The 15942-nt window shown below is 35.2% G+C and overlaps 1 protein-coding gene across 2 annotated transcripts in view; it reads left to right on the top strand.

Annotated features, from left to right (window-relative positions):
* Window positions 1-15942, top strand: part of LOC145671321 (uncharacterized) — a 503933-nt gene that overhangs the window by 177702 nt on the left and 310289 nt on the right. For both annotated transcript variants that reach the window (XR_014128506.1, XM_081740319.1), the window contains exon 4: window positions 14820-14937. Coding sequence is in view for 1 of the 2 variants with exons in the window: in XM_081740319.1 (XP_081596445.1) it covers window positions 14820-14937 (118 nt within the window). In the remaining variant the exon portion in view is untranslated. The remainder of the gene's footprint in view (window positions 1-14819; window positions 14938-15942) is intronic.

Here is a 15942-nt window from a genome sequence, read left to right as displayed (position 1 = left end):
AAAAGTGTGATTTTATAAATCTGAGATAAAATGTAGGGAAATTTAACTTTTCAACACCGAATGTTATATTAAGCACTACGGCAGTACGACTAAGGACGTCGGTATTCTTTCCACGATTCCGCCATATGCACAAAATACAAATGTAACACTCTTCACTTCTCTTCCAGATACCTTTCCGCGACTTTGCTAGTCAACCTAGAGTATATCATTGTCAAATATGTCTTTGAAATGGGAATGGATCAACAAACAAAAGAAAGTTAACTGCACGTTTTGCGTATGGATTGGGTGGCATTTTTATAGTAGAAAGAATTGTCTTCAAGAGAACTCTGCCTTGTCATAAACAGTGTTACCGCATAGTGCTTAGGTTCAAGGACCACAGTTAAGGGTTGAGAAAGTTCAGCGCAAATGAAATGCACATTGTCGAAGTTCAAGCGACCAGACTTTTGTTTTTCATTCATCCAGGGAGAGGGGCGAATGCTAAGAAAGGACGGGAGGCACGAATGGACTTTTTGATCATTTCTGAGGCATTTTTTAAAACTTCAATTCCTAATATAATTGGTTTACAATCGTTGCTCACTGCTAAATCTGGGCGTCTATCGGTCAGGAAAGTCACGAATATCACGAAAAGGTCACGAAATCAAAAAATGGTAATGAAAGTCAATAAATTTAGTTTTTTTTGGTCATGATTTTTTGTTATCTGTACTAATATAAGTACAGACTGGAAAATTTTGTTCTATAAAACATCAAAACTCACCACCAAAAATATCTATGTTCGGCTTTGCACGCTATCAAATCGCTAGCAAAGCATGCTTCTATCTCATCCATGAAAATTCGACCTAATTCGTACCCAAATTCCCTTTTGAGAATGTTACGAAATTTTATGGTTTGGTAAAGAAAAGGTCACAAAAATGTCACGAAATTTCATTGTGGAATTTTAGTAGACACCCTGTTAATGCTTACTTCGTTAATGTATATTAGTCCATTTGTCATTCAACGGTTTCATTTCTACCGTGAGTCGTTTTGTTTTTTGTTCTTTTATTTATAATGATCTGTGTTTTAAATTTTCAAGATTATTTTGTTTCTCATGTAATAATAATGGCCGATGATTAAAAAAAATATATCATTTTATCGGAAAAGAGAGCTACGAAAGATGAGAGGTAAACGAAAGCTCTAAGAAAGTGTCTTTCAACTTCTCCACAAAATTTCGAAACCGATAATCATACAAATGTTGAAGTGGGGGAGTTGTCAATACCAGTTAGGCTGGCTATACACTATGAGATAAATCCTAGGAAATCTTAGTTTTTTCTAGAGTCAATGGCATCAAATCGCATGTCATTTCTTTCTAAACGATCCTATGAGATTTCTCTTGTTTAGAGCACGCTCTATTTCGGAAAGAAAATTCGTAAGATTTAGATTTAAGCTACATCAGGTGAGAGAACATGAAAACAAATTTCACAAAATGAAGAGTGGTGCAGGAACTGATGAGGTATGTTTTGCTAATTTATCTTCTGATTTTTATGCTCTTTAGAGAGGTGTGCAATTTAACAATAAAGAGCCTGGTATCAATATGGTAGGATGTGCAGTGCAGTTAACATAGGAATTATTCAGTTTTGTACTTTTAGTAACATTTTTCATAAGATAAATCGGAAAATATTTTCGATTTTTTCTCAGTGTATATAGCAGGCCTTACTGTTAACGAAACATCTCAAACTCTACAATCGTTTAAAACTGTAAGTTTATTTTACGTGATTACAGTAATTTAATTGTTAAATTAACCCTTTCACAGAGGAAGTCGACTTTTGTCGACAGAACCAAATCTCCTTAACATGCGAATGTCGACTATAGTCGCCGTGTTAAAATTTGTTTGTCCGTATCTTGGCTTTGTCGAGAGTAGTCGCCAAAGTTGTACCGTTCATTTTTGTTTGTGTTCTATTGTTTTCGATAAACAATAGAAATCACACAGAAAACCTTTGGCGACTACAATCGACAAACCCAAGATACAGACAAATTTTAACACGTCGACTATAATCGACATTCGCAGGTTAGGGAAATTTTTTTCCGTCGCCTTCCACAGTGAAAGGGTTAAAATGAAATGGGTACGGCCTTTCCGGTTAGGGGTCTGAGTTAAATTAAATATATTTCAAAATTTATTTGAATATAATTATTTTGCACGCTGTATATGCGTTTATAACTCGAAATGGTAACTGTAACCAAATCGAAATTGTAATTGAAAGGTCATTAGGATTATACGTAACAATTTTTTTTTCAGAACTCACAGCAGCGTAGGTTATACATATGCTCGTTGTATTATAACAGTGTAACAATCAGTATCTCGTGTTAACTTCAGATGGAGCGATATTGTTTAAACATTTGGTAATAATCCAATCCAAAGTATAGTCTTGATTATTAGTTTCTGGGTTCAGGGATGCACCGACGAAGGTGGTCCGAGAGTCTGAATCCAATAGAACTTTTAATTTTAAAGAAAATTAGCTCAATTTCAGGGGGCAAATACACAAAATTAATTGCATTTTGTAGGATACTACGAAAAATCTTAGGATCCAAAAGAGAAATCTTGGGTACGCCCATCTTTACATTGGGATTACGTGCACAAACGATGTACTAATGAATAGCACTACTTTCATCGTTTGTGCTTCAAGTGTGGAAGAAATAAAAGCATTTTATTTCAAAAGAAATAAGAATTTCTATTCAGTTTTGAAGTCTGTTTTCAGTTTTTGGCTTATAGTTCAGGAATTATTGAAGCACAAGCGGAGAGGATTACTGCCCAAAAGAGTACAAACGATGCACTAACGAACGGCGCTACTTTCATTGTTTATACTTGAAGCCGGAGGGGTGGGAGACAAGTGCACGCTTGCCCCCTACTAATTTTTTACACATATCCCCCAAACTAATAGAGCAGAAACAATGGGGTTCTGTTCACAAACGATGCACTAAGCAATGACACTAATTCCATTGTTTGTGTTTCACATGTAACACAAATGCAAACATTTCATTGCAAAAGAAATAACAAAAGTTTGTATCCGGTTTCCAAGTCTGCTTTCCGTTTTTGCTTAGAGGTCAGGAACTATTAAAGCACAAACTATGGGGTTTCGTACACAGGGTTTCGTACACAAACGAGCAGGAACGATGCACTAACGAATGGTACCACATTCATCGTTTTTGCTTGAGGTCGAAGGGCCATCATGAATTTCGACCTCCTACCAGTTGTTGCTTATATCTCTGGACCTAAAAAAAAAGCACAAACGAGCACATTCGATACACTAACGAATGACACTATTTTCATCATTTGTGCTTGACATGTAGGAGAAATGGAAGCATTTTATTTCCAAAGAAATAGCAAAAATTTGTATCCACTTTCCAAGTCTCTTTTGAGTTTTTTTGGCTTATAACAGAGGACTACTGAAGCACAAACGATGAAGTTTCGTGGACAAACGAGCACAAACGATGCACTAATGAATGACAATATTTTTGTCGTTTTTATTTGAGGCCAAGCAGCCAAATTCACGTTGGCCTCCTACCAAATTTTCGCTCATAATTCTGAAAATTAAAATGCACAAAAGATGGAGTCTCTTGCACAAATGAGTACAAACGAGTCCAATGGCACTAATAACATTGTTTCTGCTTCACATGTGGGAGGAATGCAAAAATTTTCTTTCAGAAGTAAAAGCGAAAAATTGTATCTAGTTTCCAAGTCTGTTTTCAGTTTTTGGCATATAAGTCAGAAAATATTGAAGCACGAACGATGGTGTTTGATGCACAAACGAGCACAAAGGGTACACTAACGAATGATACTACAGTGCCCGAGCATTATCCTTGCAGTGACGTGGACACCGCTATTGCTTAAATGCCATCCCACTGGTTAAAGCAGACACTTTGTTCAATTCAACGTCCAATCCCAGGAAAGAGAAAATGCGTGAACACAAACACCAACTTAAAAGCAAGCTCCGTTCTCTACAACAGGAAAGCGAAAAGAAATGAACCGAATATGGGAGATTCGTTTCTAACAAATATACTTGTCATCTTTGTATAACGATAACTGGAGTTCGAGGAGACATAAATGCTACATTTTTGCTATCATATTTATATAACTTTCATGAAGAATATGGTTATTTTATATTTGAATTTTATATTATAAGTATGTGGAAAATAATTTTAAATTATAGTCATTTACGCTTTATTCTGTTCTAACAACATTCAGATTTCAACATGCTACAAACTTTCGTTTTGTTGAAGATAGACACAAACATGGTGAGGACGAAATGGGAAGGGAAGTCCAACGTTTATTTTAAAGAAACCCCCATGTCTTTACCTATCACGGTCCTTGAGTTAGAGGATGATATGTGAACGTGTTTCCTGGTCGCGGAAACAGAGCGTGGGGGTTAGTGAATAGCTTAGAAGAGGACACTTACTGATAGGACACAAGAACACCGCTTCTAGGAAACACACACACAAACCAAAAAACAAAAGCGAAATGAAATGAACTGAAAAGCGCGTCTCTTCTTTATACAGGGCTATACAGTGTGTGGTGGCTTGTGAGAGTTGTCAATCCTTTGTTTGGTTCTCGTTCTCGAAATTTTGTGTATAAGAATGGGTGATAGTACCATAAGGAAGGACAAGCCGTTGCATAGTGATGCAAGAGATACTGTTTTTAATGTTTACAACTTTTTTTGCAGCAAACAATAATAAATCTGACAGTCTTCGTAAAATCTCCCGAGCAGCATGTGTCATTGGGAGATCCGTGTGGCAAATTGTGAAAGAGAAGGAGAAAAGTCTAAATACAGGACAACCCGTCGTAACACCCGGTAAAGCGCGATCCAACCATATTATAGTTCTTTGCAAACCTACCGTGAAAATTTTAGGGGGGCAGCAAAAATTTAGGGGGCGGCCCCATAGGCCCCCCTGGATACGGGCCTGGGAAGGCTGTTGAAAACTCGCGTAAATGGGAATAGTTTTACTGGGAAAAGGACTGTCTTATGGACGGAGAGGTTGACAATTTAATTGTGAGTATTGGAAGCCATTCAGAACCCGATAGTTCTTTAACAGATACTGATCGGGAAGACGGACATGGAACTTATAGCGACTATTCAGACGATCTCGGGTGCTCACCAATCATAGACTAAAGTTAAGAGTAAAATATTTCTACGTTTATTGTTATAATTTCTTGTGTCATTTTAAAATATTCTAATAATTATTAGTGTAATCTTATTTTTTCTTTCTTTGTCATAACAATACACGCATATACTAGTATTATATAAATACAAATACATTGTTATCTAAATTCTCCCCAGTTTGCTACCAGCATTATTTTAAACTCCAGTTGTGACGTGACGTGTGAAGCGTTCAGCGTGCCATCTAAGCACTATTTGTGAATATCGTAAGTTGGTAGCCTTGCAACTGAGAGCGTTGACGTCACTGCCAAGATAGTTCTCGCCGATAGTTTTTATTATTATTATTATTATTATTATTATTATTATTATTATTATTATTATTATTATTATTATTATTATTTTTGTAGTCTCGTCATTTTTACTTGAGGTCGGGGAGCAAAGTTCACTCTGGCTCTCTACCAGTTTTTCGCTCAAATCTCCGAAACTAATGACGCATACACAATGGAGTTTCGTGCACAAACGAGCACAAACGACGAAAAAAACTAATGGCACTAATCCCATCGTTTGTGCTTCACATGTAGGAGAAATGGAAGCATTTTATTTCGAAAGAAATAGCGAAAATTTGTATCGTTTCCAACTCTGATTTCATTTTTTGGCTTATAAGTAAAGAATTATTGAAGCACAACGATGGGGTTTCCTCCACAAACAAGCACAAACGATGCACTAAGGTACTGCACTACATTCATCATTTGTGCTTGAAGTCGGGGAAGTCAGCGGGAACTTGGCCCCCTGCCAGGTTTTCGCTTATATCTCCGGAACTAATAAAGCACAAATGATGGGGTCTCATACACAAACGAGCACAAACGAAGAGCTAACCAATGACACTAATGTCATCGTTTGTGCTACAGGTGGAGGGGTTAAGTTCACGCACCTTTCGGATCAAGGTTGATACAGTTGACTCACTTTGTAGACAGCTGTTAGTATTTCGTCTTCCTGTAACACATGGGCTGCACTAAGTCGTCTCAACTCTAAGACAAAGAGAAACTGAATATGTTTCACGTTATTATATATCGGGAGTATCAATATTGGAAATGATAAAACATTCGTTAAGTAATTCAGGGGGAATCGAACACAAGACCACAACTTGTGAAGCCGATGCATATGCCATTACTCTAAGACTGCACTGTTAAGTAAGAGGAAAAAACATTTTTAAGTGTTTTTAGCAAATTGCAGACTTTTAATATTTCAAAGTTGTAATAACTACGAAACACTCTGATTTCGGTAATGATAAAATACTAAAGTGTTATTTGAAAAAAAAAATAGTCCACAAAATTCAAATTTAAATAGAAAAACAAAACAAAACATACAAATACGCAAGGACATGCAAGAGAAAATATTCTCTAGAAGGATTCGAACCCTTAACTGGCACTCCTCTTAACTCAAATCTGGTGCCTCAGACCACTTCTTTTTATTCACGAAATATATTTCAGTAACTTGCCTCTATTTTCTACTCGCTTGTACTCATTTTAGAGTTATTTCAAGTAAGCTTGAACGACAAGGACACGGCAAAGACACATCGAAGACATTTAAGATTCCAATGGCTCTCCCACTGGAAATAAAGATTATGGAAGTCAATGCGCTGACCACACACATCACAACTAAAATTCATTTCGTTCATCATAGCTAATTATGGACTAGAATTCAGTAGTATTCAATTTATTTTTCAGCTATAAATCTATCCATAGTTTTTATTAATAGTAAAATGTAGAACGGTTTTTACGTTTGTAAAATTGTACTTCATGTTCTTCGCTTGACAGAATATACATAAATAAATAAATAGAAAATTAGAGAATGTCGAATCACACCCTAAACTATAATAATGTCTTTCTTTTTGCCGTAGTTATTTCTCGTCAATGAAAAAGTATGCAAAGCTCGAGGTAGGTTCGAACTCGGGTCGGGGAGTAGAAGTAATATACGGATCCAATGAGCTATCGAATAACACAAATAATTATTCTGTAAATATAAGGGTAATAGCCGTAAGTCTCAAGGTGTGAAAGATCGTAGTTTTTTTTTTTCCTCTTTCTTAGCAAGTTTTTAAGATATTCCTATAATGTATTTTGTGAACTGCAAAGAAAAAGATAATGCGTTTATCGATTTTGTTAGGGTTGAGCTTTTAAAACGTTTAAAATATTTAATTAAATTGCGAGGTGGTATGAAGGTATGAGTACCGAGTTCGTTCTCATACTAAGGGGTAGAAATTACCATAACGCGAAAAGCATATAGGCCCCTATTTACTTGTTAGCACTTAGTACCTCAGCTCAATTGCCTTCGTCTATTGTTAACACTTTTACGATCAACTTTATTGGACACAATTTGTTTAACCTCACAAGTCCATATCTATACAATTGATTTTGTTCTTCAACTACACATCATATGTGAGTATTACTTTGATTATGAAAAAACTACCAGTATAGCATGTAAGAGTTACGTGCTACGATGCAACACGCTACGATGAAACAACCCATAGGTGGATTTGAACATATGACATGCAGATCCTCGGTTTACGGAGCTAACACTTTACACTGCGTTCACAGTGGAATCAATTTTGTTGTGTTGAGTTGATTTTAGTTTAGCGTCCCTGTCAGTAACGCGGCTATATGAGAGGTGGACCTACTGATTAACGTGGAATCCGAACCACATGAGCTTCCGCTGGGAATCGAACCCGGGTCTTCTATGCCAAAGGCGCGTACGCTAACCGCTTAGCCACGAGGGGGCTCTGGAATCAATTTTGTAGAATAAGTTAGTAGTATTTCATGTTGCTATTACAATTACAAGAACACTATCTTTCTGCATGACTAATTTTGCACGAGATGTTATTTATCAGATACCATCTTCCCCATCTTGGCCCATATGCGACTTCCCCGTGTGGAAGACAAAACAACGAAATAAAAGAGTATGCATGACTTATCGTGGATCAATCTGTATACCTTTTATTTTATTATTCCACTGTTAATTCATTGCACCACAGCGTCAACTGATAAATTAAAACTATCAAGTCATACTTTGAAAGAACACACGGAGTTCGGTATGTCGTCCGAAGATGGTACGGACTAAGATATTAGGGAATGTCTTACAAGTAAATGTTCTGTGGTGAGAATCGGGCGTGCTATATATATGATCTGAAAGTAGTGTTGTAAAAAAATGGTTTTTTTTCTGTGAAGTTTTTTTTCAATAAAAAACATTGTTCTTTTTCATGTTTTTTTTTCAAATGTCTGTTTTTTTTCTGGCAACTATTATTTATTGATTTATGTTGCAGATTATTGAAGTTGAAGCCCTCGTAACTTACAAATCGTTTGTTTCTTTGTACCTATACGAGCAAAATTGTGTGATTATTCCTTTCGGACCCAGGTCATTTTTGGCGTTTTCCTACATTTCCAGTTAGTGACTTATTGCTCAAAAACCATTCATTCGATTGATATGGTTAAGGCCTTGATTTTTAGAAAATGGATATGGCTATGTTTTGGTGTAAGTTGCATTGCAGTGTTCCCAACGGGTGGGAAATTATTGAGGTAAATGTAGGGGTGAAAATTTACAAAAAATTCCCTAACCGAATTTCAATTTTTTTGTATCTAGCACCAATCCTGTTATATGAGTTCAAGTCACCTAAACAAATTCTTTGGTGTGTTGACAAGGTGCAGTGAAATCCTGAAGTCGCTGGCTTCCATTCAAAGAGGAAAAGAAAAAAATCTCTGTCATTATACACATGAAATTTTGACACTTTTTACGCCTCAGAAGCAAAAATCAACAGATATGCCGGGGCTACAGCTTCTCTAATTATCCTATTGAAACTTTTTATGGTGCGTTCTGTAGGCCAAAGAGGAAGCTTTCAGGTAGTGGTACGTTTGTTTCAATGTAGCCAGCAAGAGGGTAATAATAGAGGGGAAAAGGGAAATTTTCCGAATTTCTCACCTAAAATCGGGAATTAATTGTTTTGGCTAGAAACACTGCCATCAGACATACGAAAATTATCTGAAAATAAACCTTAGTACTCCAAGAATATATCCTACAAGTATCATGGCGATACCTAACAAAGTAAGCATGAAATTTAAAAAAATATATCTAATTCTACCTCAGAAATTCACCATTTTCCTACCATTTCCAGAACATGGTTTATTATAAACCTCAACTGTACTTCTTCTAATTATTCTAGTCAAACTTTTTATGGTGCGCTGTGTAGGCTAACGACAAGGCTTTTAGATATTGGTACGTTTGTTCGAGTGTAGCCAACAAGAGGGAAATAATAGAAACAAAAAAGGGATTTTTTAAAAATTTGCCCATAAAATCTGGAATAAAAATTTTCTGTAGCTGGCAACACTGCTACTACACACACACACACAAACTATCTTAAAATAAGCTTTGGTATCCCTCTAATATATCCTACAAGTATTGTGACGATATCTAATAAAGTAAGCATGTCAATAAAATATATTTCATTCTACCTTTAAAAAATCACAGTTATCTTTCCAATTAGAGAACAAGGTATACTGTAAACTTCACCTAATTATACTATTGAAACTTTCTATAGTGCGTTGTGTACGGCAAAGACGAGACTTCCAGATACTGGTACGTTTGTTCCGATGTAGCCAACAAGAGGGAAATAATAGAGACAAAACAGATAATTTTCCCAAAATTTTCCTCTAAAATCTTGAATTAAAATTTTCTGTAGCTGGCAACGCTGCTTCCAGACAGACACAAACTATCTTAAATTAAACATTGGTACACCACTAATATATCCTACAAGTATTATGGCGATATTTAAGGAACAAAGTTTCTAATTACCAAAAATATATTACGGTAAACATAAAAGGGAAAAACTAGAAAAATCAAGGTTTAGAACCTAAATACGAATTTTTCGTGCGCCCCCTAATTACCCCATTGTAACGGTCTGTACTTGTGTTTGTTAAGTAAGGACAAATGTTCGATTGGCGTAAGTTGACTTGCACTCGGACGTATAGATACGGATTTATAAACAAAAATCTCGAATTTTTTGCCCAAATTTAGGGAAGTTTTAATTTCCCTAATTGGCAACACTACGCGCAGGCCCGTGCAATTGATGTCAACAGCTAGGTAACCATCCGAGGTATCTATCTGGTAAGTCTTAAGGAAGTCTTTCTACAACGAAGGAAGCTACCGGGGAAAAAGAAGTAAAGGAAATTCGAAATTAGAAAATTCTCGAATTTTCGACGGGTAAAATTTGAGAAGGAAATTTGACACCAGAAGAAAAAAATAATATGATAAACTATGGTCCAACCATATTTGGCAAGAATAATATCCCGATATCTTAATTAGTGTCCACACAGGAACGGATTAAAAAAGTGACACACCCGTGTGTGCCACTTTGGCCACCCGGGCCACCTAGTGCACATTTGATTACATTTTTTTGACTACTAACCCGTGTTGTTGTTGTAGTTATAGTCTCGACTAATAAAAATATCGTTGTTGTAAACAATAACTTTATAAGGAAAATTTTCTCTCCTTTTTACATCTTAGTTCCAACACTGTTGGTGAGAAATGCAGGGTGTTTCAAAATGAATATCGGGGTTTTAAGTCTTCGTAGTACTTATTACATTTTACGTACAATTATAAGTAATGCATCAAGTAAAAGAGCACCTTAAACAGTCTTTACTACAAGTGTCCGATGTGAGATTCATTCGTCACATGATACACATCTAGTCGATAGGCGAGAAAGGGCCATAAACCTTCCGCCATATGGCACAAAACACATTCAATTTAGGGGAGTCTCGTTTCAACTGTACCATCTCCTGAGGATTTGCTGACGGCCAAATGCAAACATTATGAGTTTTCACATTAGCTCTTAGGTGAAATGTCGATTTATCACTGAAGGCGACACGATCCAGAAAATCTTCATTGTTATGCAGGAATATTTCACTTGTGAAATTGGCACGTAAACCGTAGTCTGTAGGTTTTAGACCTGTAGCAACTGCAAACGATAAGGACGTAAAAAACACATAAAGCTTTCTGCTCTCTAGCCTCCATCCTTGCTACTTGCTCTTTCTAACGGAAGACAGAAGAAACAATGCATGTACATGCGTGCGTACAAAACTGTTTGAGTTGCTCTTTCATTTGATATAATATTTATAATTGTAAGTTAATTGTAATAGATACTACAAAGTTTCAAAACCCTTATATTAATTTTGAAACACCCTGCGTTACTTCAAATTCAGTCATCCTATATTCATGTCTTGTATATACATATACAAGAAGTGCCATTATTATCAACTATTAACTTTCATCATCATACACACGGCCGGCCCTAGGCAATTTGTCGCCCCGTGCAATGGCATAATTTGCCGCCTTCCCCTTTCTCCAGAAAGAACAAATCTTAAAAGTCATGATTTTAAGTATGCTACTCCAGTATGAACAACGAAGGGGAGGGTAAGTGCAGTCGCACTCAGAAAGGCTTAAATACTTACTAAAAATGCAATCCCGTTGTGTCTGTTTTTTTCTTTAAATATTAATCTATTATGTTAGTGAAAGATAAAGCAAACACACCTGCAGAGGAAAGATGGTAATCCTTTTTATAAAATTCAATATCGAGCTTCAATCTCAATGTATCGGTTTGCAATTCCAGTGCAACTAGTTCTTTTATCTTTATTCCTTGATTTTTCTTCTACATCTGTTAACATTATTTTAAAAAGTTGTTTCTATCTTCAATGATAAGGAACTTGTTTCTGACAAAAACAAGACTAGTTGTCATATCAAAACTGTGATAACTTACTAAATGGAACAGATATTCGCTACTATTCGAGAATTAAATTCTTGCATTTGAAAACAATCAAGCAATTTGTGCTCGGATGGATTCGATCATTTGCTTTAGCATTGTCCATGTAACCTTAAACTAATGCAACCTAAACATAATTTATGAATGTAGTATTCAAATAGGTCAGCTTAGTAAATATAACTACCATCATCATGAAGTCTGTTTCCAACAAGAAATATTTAATTTAAATAATATACTTATAACTAGAGACCGGATGTTAGGCAAAATGCCTATTCTTTAAAGCTAAAGATATGATCAAAAATAACGTTTTAAAGTTTCTATCGGGGATTATAGTTTCGATTTAAGCCAACTTTATTTTGCCTATTTCGCCCCTCACTGCCTAAATAATTGCTTTAGTGCCTAATGTTGCGTATTCTATGCATTTTCCTTGAAATAAGATTTAATTTGGAAATATATATAATTTATATACTGTAAATAACACAAGCACATGGTACATTACAATCTCTCTCTCTCTCTCTCTCTCTCTCTCTCTCTCTCTATATATATATATATATATATATATATATATATAGTACATATCAAGTTTCGTTCTTTACATATAGAATGAAAGACATTAACAAACAGGTATATTCCTATATTCTTTGAACACTATTTATGACGAATCTATTTTTTAAATTGTATTGAGTATTTATCTTCAATATTTTGAGTTACATTTTAGTGCCTATTTTACTGTTATTTTTTTTAAATTTTAAGTGCCTATTTTTCAAGTTTTTAATGCCTAAACATCCGGTCTCTACTTATAACAGATTTTGCCGGACCCTCCAAACTTGCCGCTCCATGCAAATGCACGTGTTACAGGTATGGTAGAGCCGGTTCTGCATATCATATACATCTAGTCGAGAAATTATTTATATATGATATTAGAAAAATACTATTAGGCAAATTAGTATTAGTTTTTACCTTTAGACAAGTTATTTGAATTTTATACTGTTTGTGACAATATTTTCGTACATATTAAAGGCCTGCTTTCACGAAAAAAACAAAATTTTATTTCTACTTTTATTTCTTAGTTGATATTGATGAAAACTGCTGAAACCCGAATTGTTAAGAGGTATGGTATTCATGTAAATTGTAAAATATTTGTAGCGTATTAGTATCTAGTGTTTAATTTATGTTGCACTTTACGGTGATTACACCTACCTAAAAATATTTCATACTTAAATAGACGTAAGATGCGTTACAAATGACTATTTGAAAAAAAAAACGAAATTTAGAAAAAAAAACGAGAGGCAATGTTTTTTTTTCTAAAAAAAACGTACATTTCTGAAAAAATACGAACGGTTTTTTTCTGTTTACAACACTATCTGAAAGTACACAACTAGAATAGTAGAAATGTGGAATCCTAGCGGTAGATAGCAAAGGATGGAAAAGTTATGAGGGTTTAAAGGAGACGTTCACAACAGTAATCCAGTAACATCTCGAAGCGTTTTTATATAATACATTGCAATGGATATACTGTTTGTTTCTAAATCAACACTTGCAAGATCGTAGCTTGAGTAAGTGGTTTCCTCCTTGATGAGTTCGAGTCCCGCTGGGGGCAAGACACTTCTTTCAAAATACATTTATTTCTATCTCTTCATATTTATTATCAATAATTACTTTCTTTCTTTTTTGCTGAACATACAGAAATGTATTTTGAAAGAACAGAATAACCAGTAACAGCCCAGGTTTGACACCGAGTTGCAATATTCAACAGGCTCAACGTCAGAGCTTGTAAGCCCTATTTTTTCAAGTTCTATTAATAGTGTACGTATATTTCCTTAAAACATTAAGATATGTCATTCGTGCTTGAATTACTGTTGCTACTGGCTCCTTCAAGAACTTGGATTTGTATCGTAGATTTACGAAATGACTCTTTTAATCCTCGATTTATCCGAGATGTATGTTGGTGCAAGAGCATGTTCTCAACATTATGCATTAATCTTACTTGATCTTGGTCTACGGATCAAATGCTTTTTTTATGAAACAAGGACAAGCAGGACAATAGACACTTAAAGCCCGTAAATAAAATTGAAACCTCAAATGGTACCGGAGGTAACTCGCTGACAGTTTCCCTTTAACAGCTGATTTATCAACACGCCTGTTATGGTCTGTCCAGCGAAGTGGACAAAGTGTGTGATTGCTGTTCTAAAGGTTCTTGGTTCGATTCAAAGCCTGGTTTTGCGGTTGTTTTTTTTAATGCATTAGGCATTGTTAAAGATGTTTGCGACTGCTACTGAAAAGGATTTTTCCTTAAAGGGAGTAAAACCCGAGATAGGGGGCAGGGGGGAAGGACACAGACTACTTATCCTTAGGTTTTAAAATTTTATTTATTCCGATAATTTTCGCTCTTTTCTTTCCCTTTTCCCTTCTTTTCTCATTTTGTTTCGTTTTACGTTCTTTATTGGCTTCCGCATGATATATTATCATTTTCCTATTCTTTACATTAATTCCTATCTCTTAGAACTTGACGTGAATGAAATTTTGGCATATTTATCTCGTAATTCTTTCTCTAAGTGATGCTCTGAACTTTTAATACCTTTTGTGCTCCAAATGGAGGAATATCCTGGCATGTTGTGTTTTCGAACATGTGTTTGCTATCATGTTGGTTGTCCAACTATCTGGCATAAAGTGAAACTATTCTGCTATAGGAAAAAGTATGATTTCTTATATCTCCAACCTATTCTTTCTAATGTTTTTGCCTGTAGGTCTTTGTAATATATATAAAAAAAACAAGAATTCTACGTTTATACTACTACTACTACTACTATTAATATTAATATTATTATTAATAATAGTAATACTAAATAAGTATATTGTAGTTTCATAAAATTCTACTTTTTTCTTTACAGACAATAGACATTGGAGTCTTTAGTCCACTTATGGTCATTGACGTACCATTGTCAATTAAAGTTTGTTGTGATTCGACAGGGTACTTTGTCAGGAATTTTAGTTTGAAAGCTACATTAGGTAAGTTGTGAAATTTTGTAGTTTCGTATGATTACTCCAATCACCAGCTCCAACGGCCAATAAAAATATGTCACATTTGTTTCGTGCGAATATGTCACATTTGTTTCGTGCGAATATGTCACATTTACACAATACTGAAATTAAGGTCTGTAAAGAACTATTTGTTAAATAATGATCATAAAATTACTTTTAGAAATGCACAGCTGGCCACAGAAATTCTTGAGGTACGAAATCCGTGAGATAGGCAACCCAACTAATGCCTGCTCCAAGATTAATTACGCCTAGTAGTAGCTAGCACAGCAGCGTGAAGTTTGCCCCAACTGTTAAAAGCACAAATCGTAAAGAGTGTTTTTGTGCAGAAGTGGAGCGAAATGACAAAAGGGAGTCTTTGGATACTCGTACTCACAGTACTTCTTCTTTCTATGATACACACGTAAAACTATACACAGCCAATTGGAAAAATATTCGGATATCAGAGGCGCTGATGAGAAGATAACAGTCGGGAGACTTAGTTAATCTTATAATTAACTCAAATGAGGATTATATAAACAAGTTTACTTAGTTCAAATAACTATACATATCCGCGTATCAAATAATATAGGATAGATTATGTGGTATATATGGTAGGTTTTTTTTTTTAAGCTAACTCAACGCCTTGCGCTGAGTTTTGAAACTATTAACAATAGTCCTACATGCAAACCAATTAAAAGTATGGATGGATAACTTGGGGGGAAGAACACAATGAAAATATTGGGGATCTAACAGGCCGTGAGCTTCTAGGTTCCGGCGCTACTGATTCGTACGTAATACTACTTCGAAAGAAGAAATTGTTGATTTCATGATTCGTTAAATGACTTTTGAAAATGTTAAATATTGTTATGCAGTCATTTATTTGTAAATATTAAAAATCCAAAATTCGACAACACTCAAACGGGTTGGAGAAATTATCCGTATTAAAGTAGGCTTATTTCCCGTTAGCTTGCAAATATAACTAAGGGTTCATGA

Source organism: Thermobia domestica, chromosome 15 (assembly GCF_964235325.1).
Source record: "Thermobia domestica chromosome 15, izTheDome1.hap1.1, whole genome shotgun sequence".
Classification (NCBI taxonomy): domain Eukaryota; kingdom Metazoa; phylum Arthropoda; class Insecta; order Zygentoma; family Lepismatidae; genus Thermobia; species Thermobia domestica.
The sequence above is the reverse complement of the archived record's forward strand: the minus strand, read 5'-3'. Positions and strand labels throughout refer to the sequence as shown.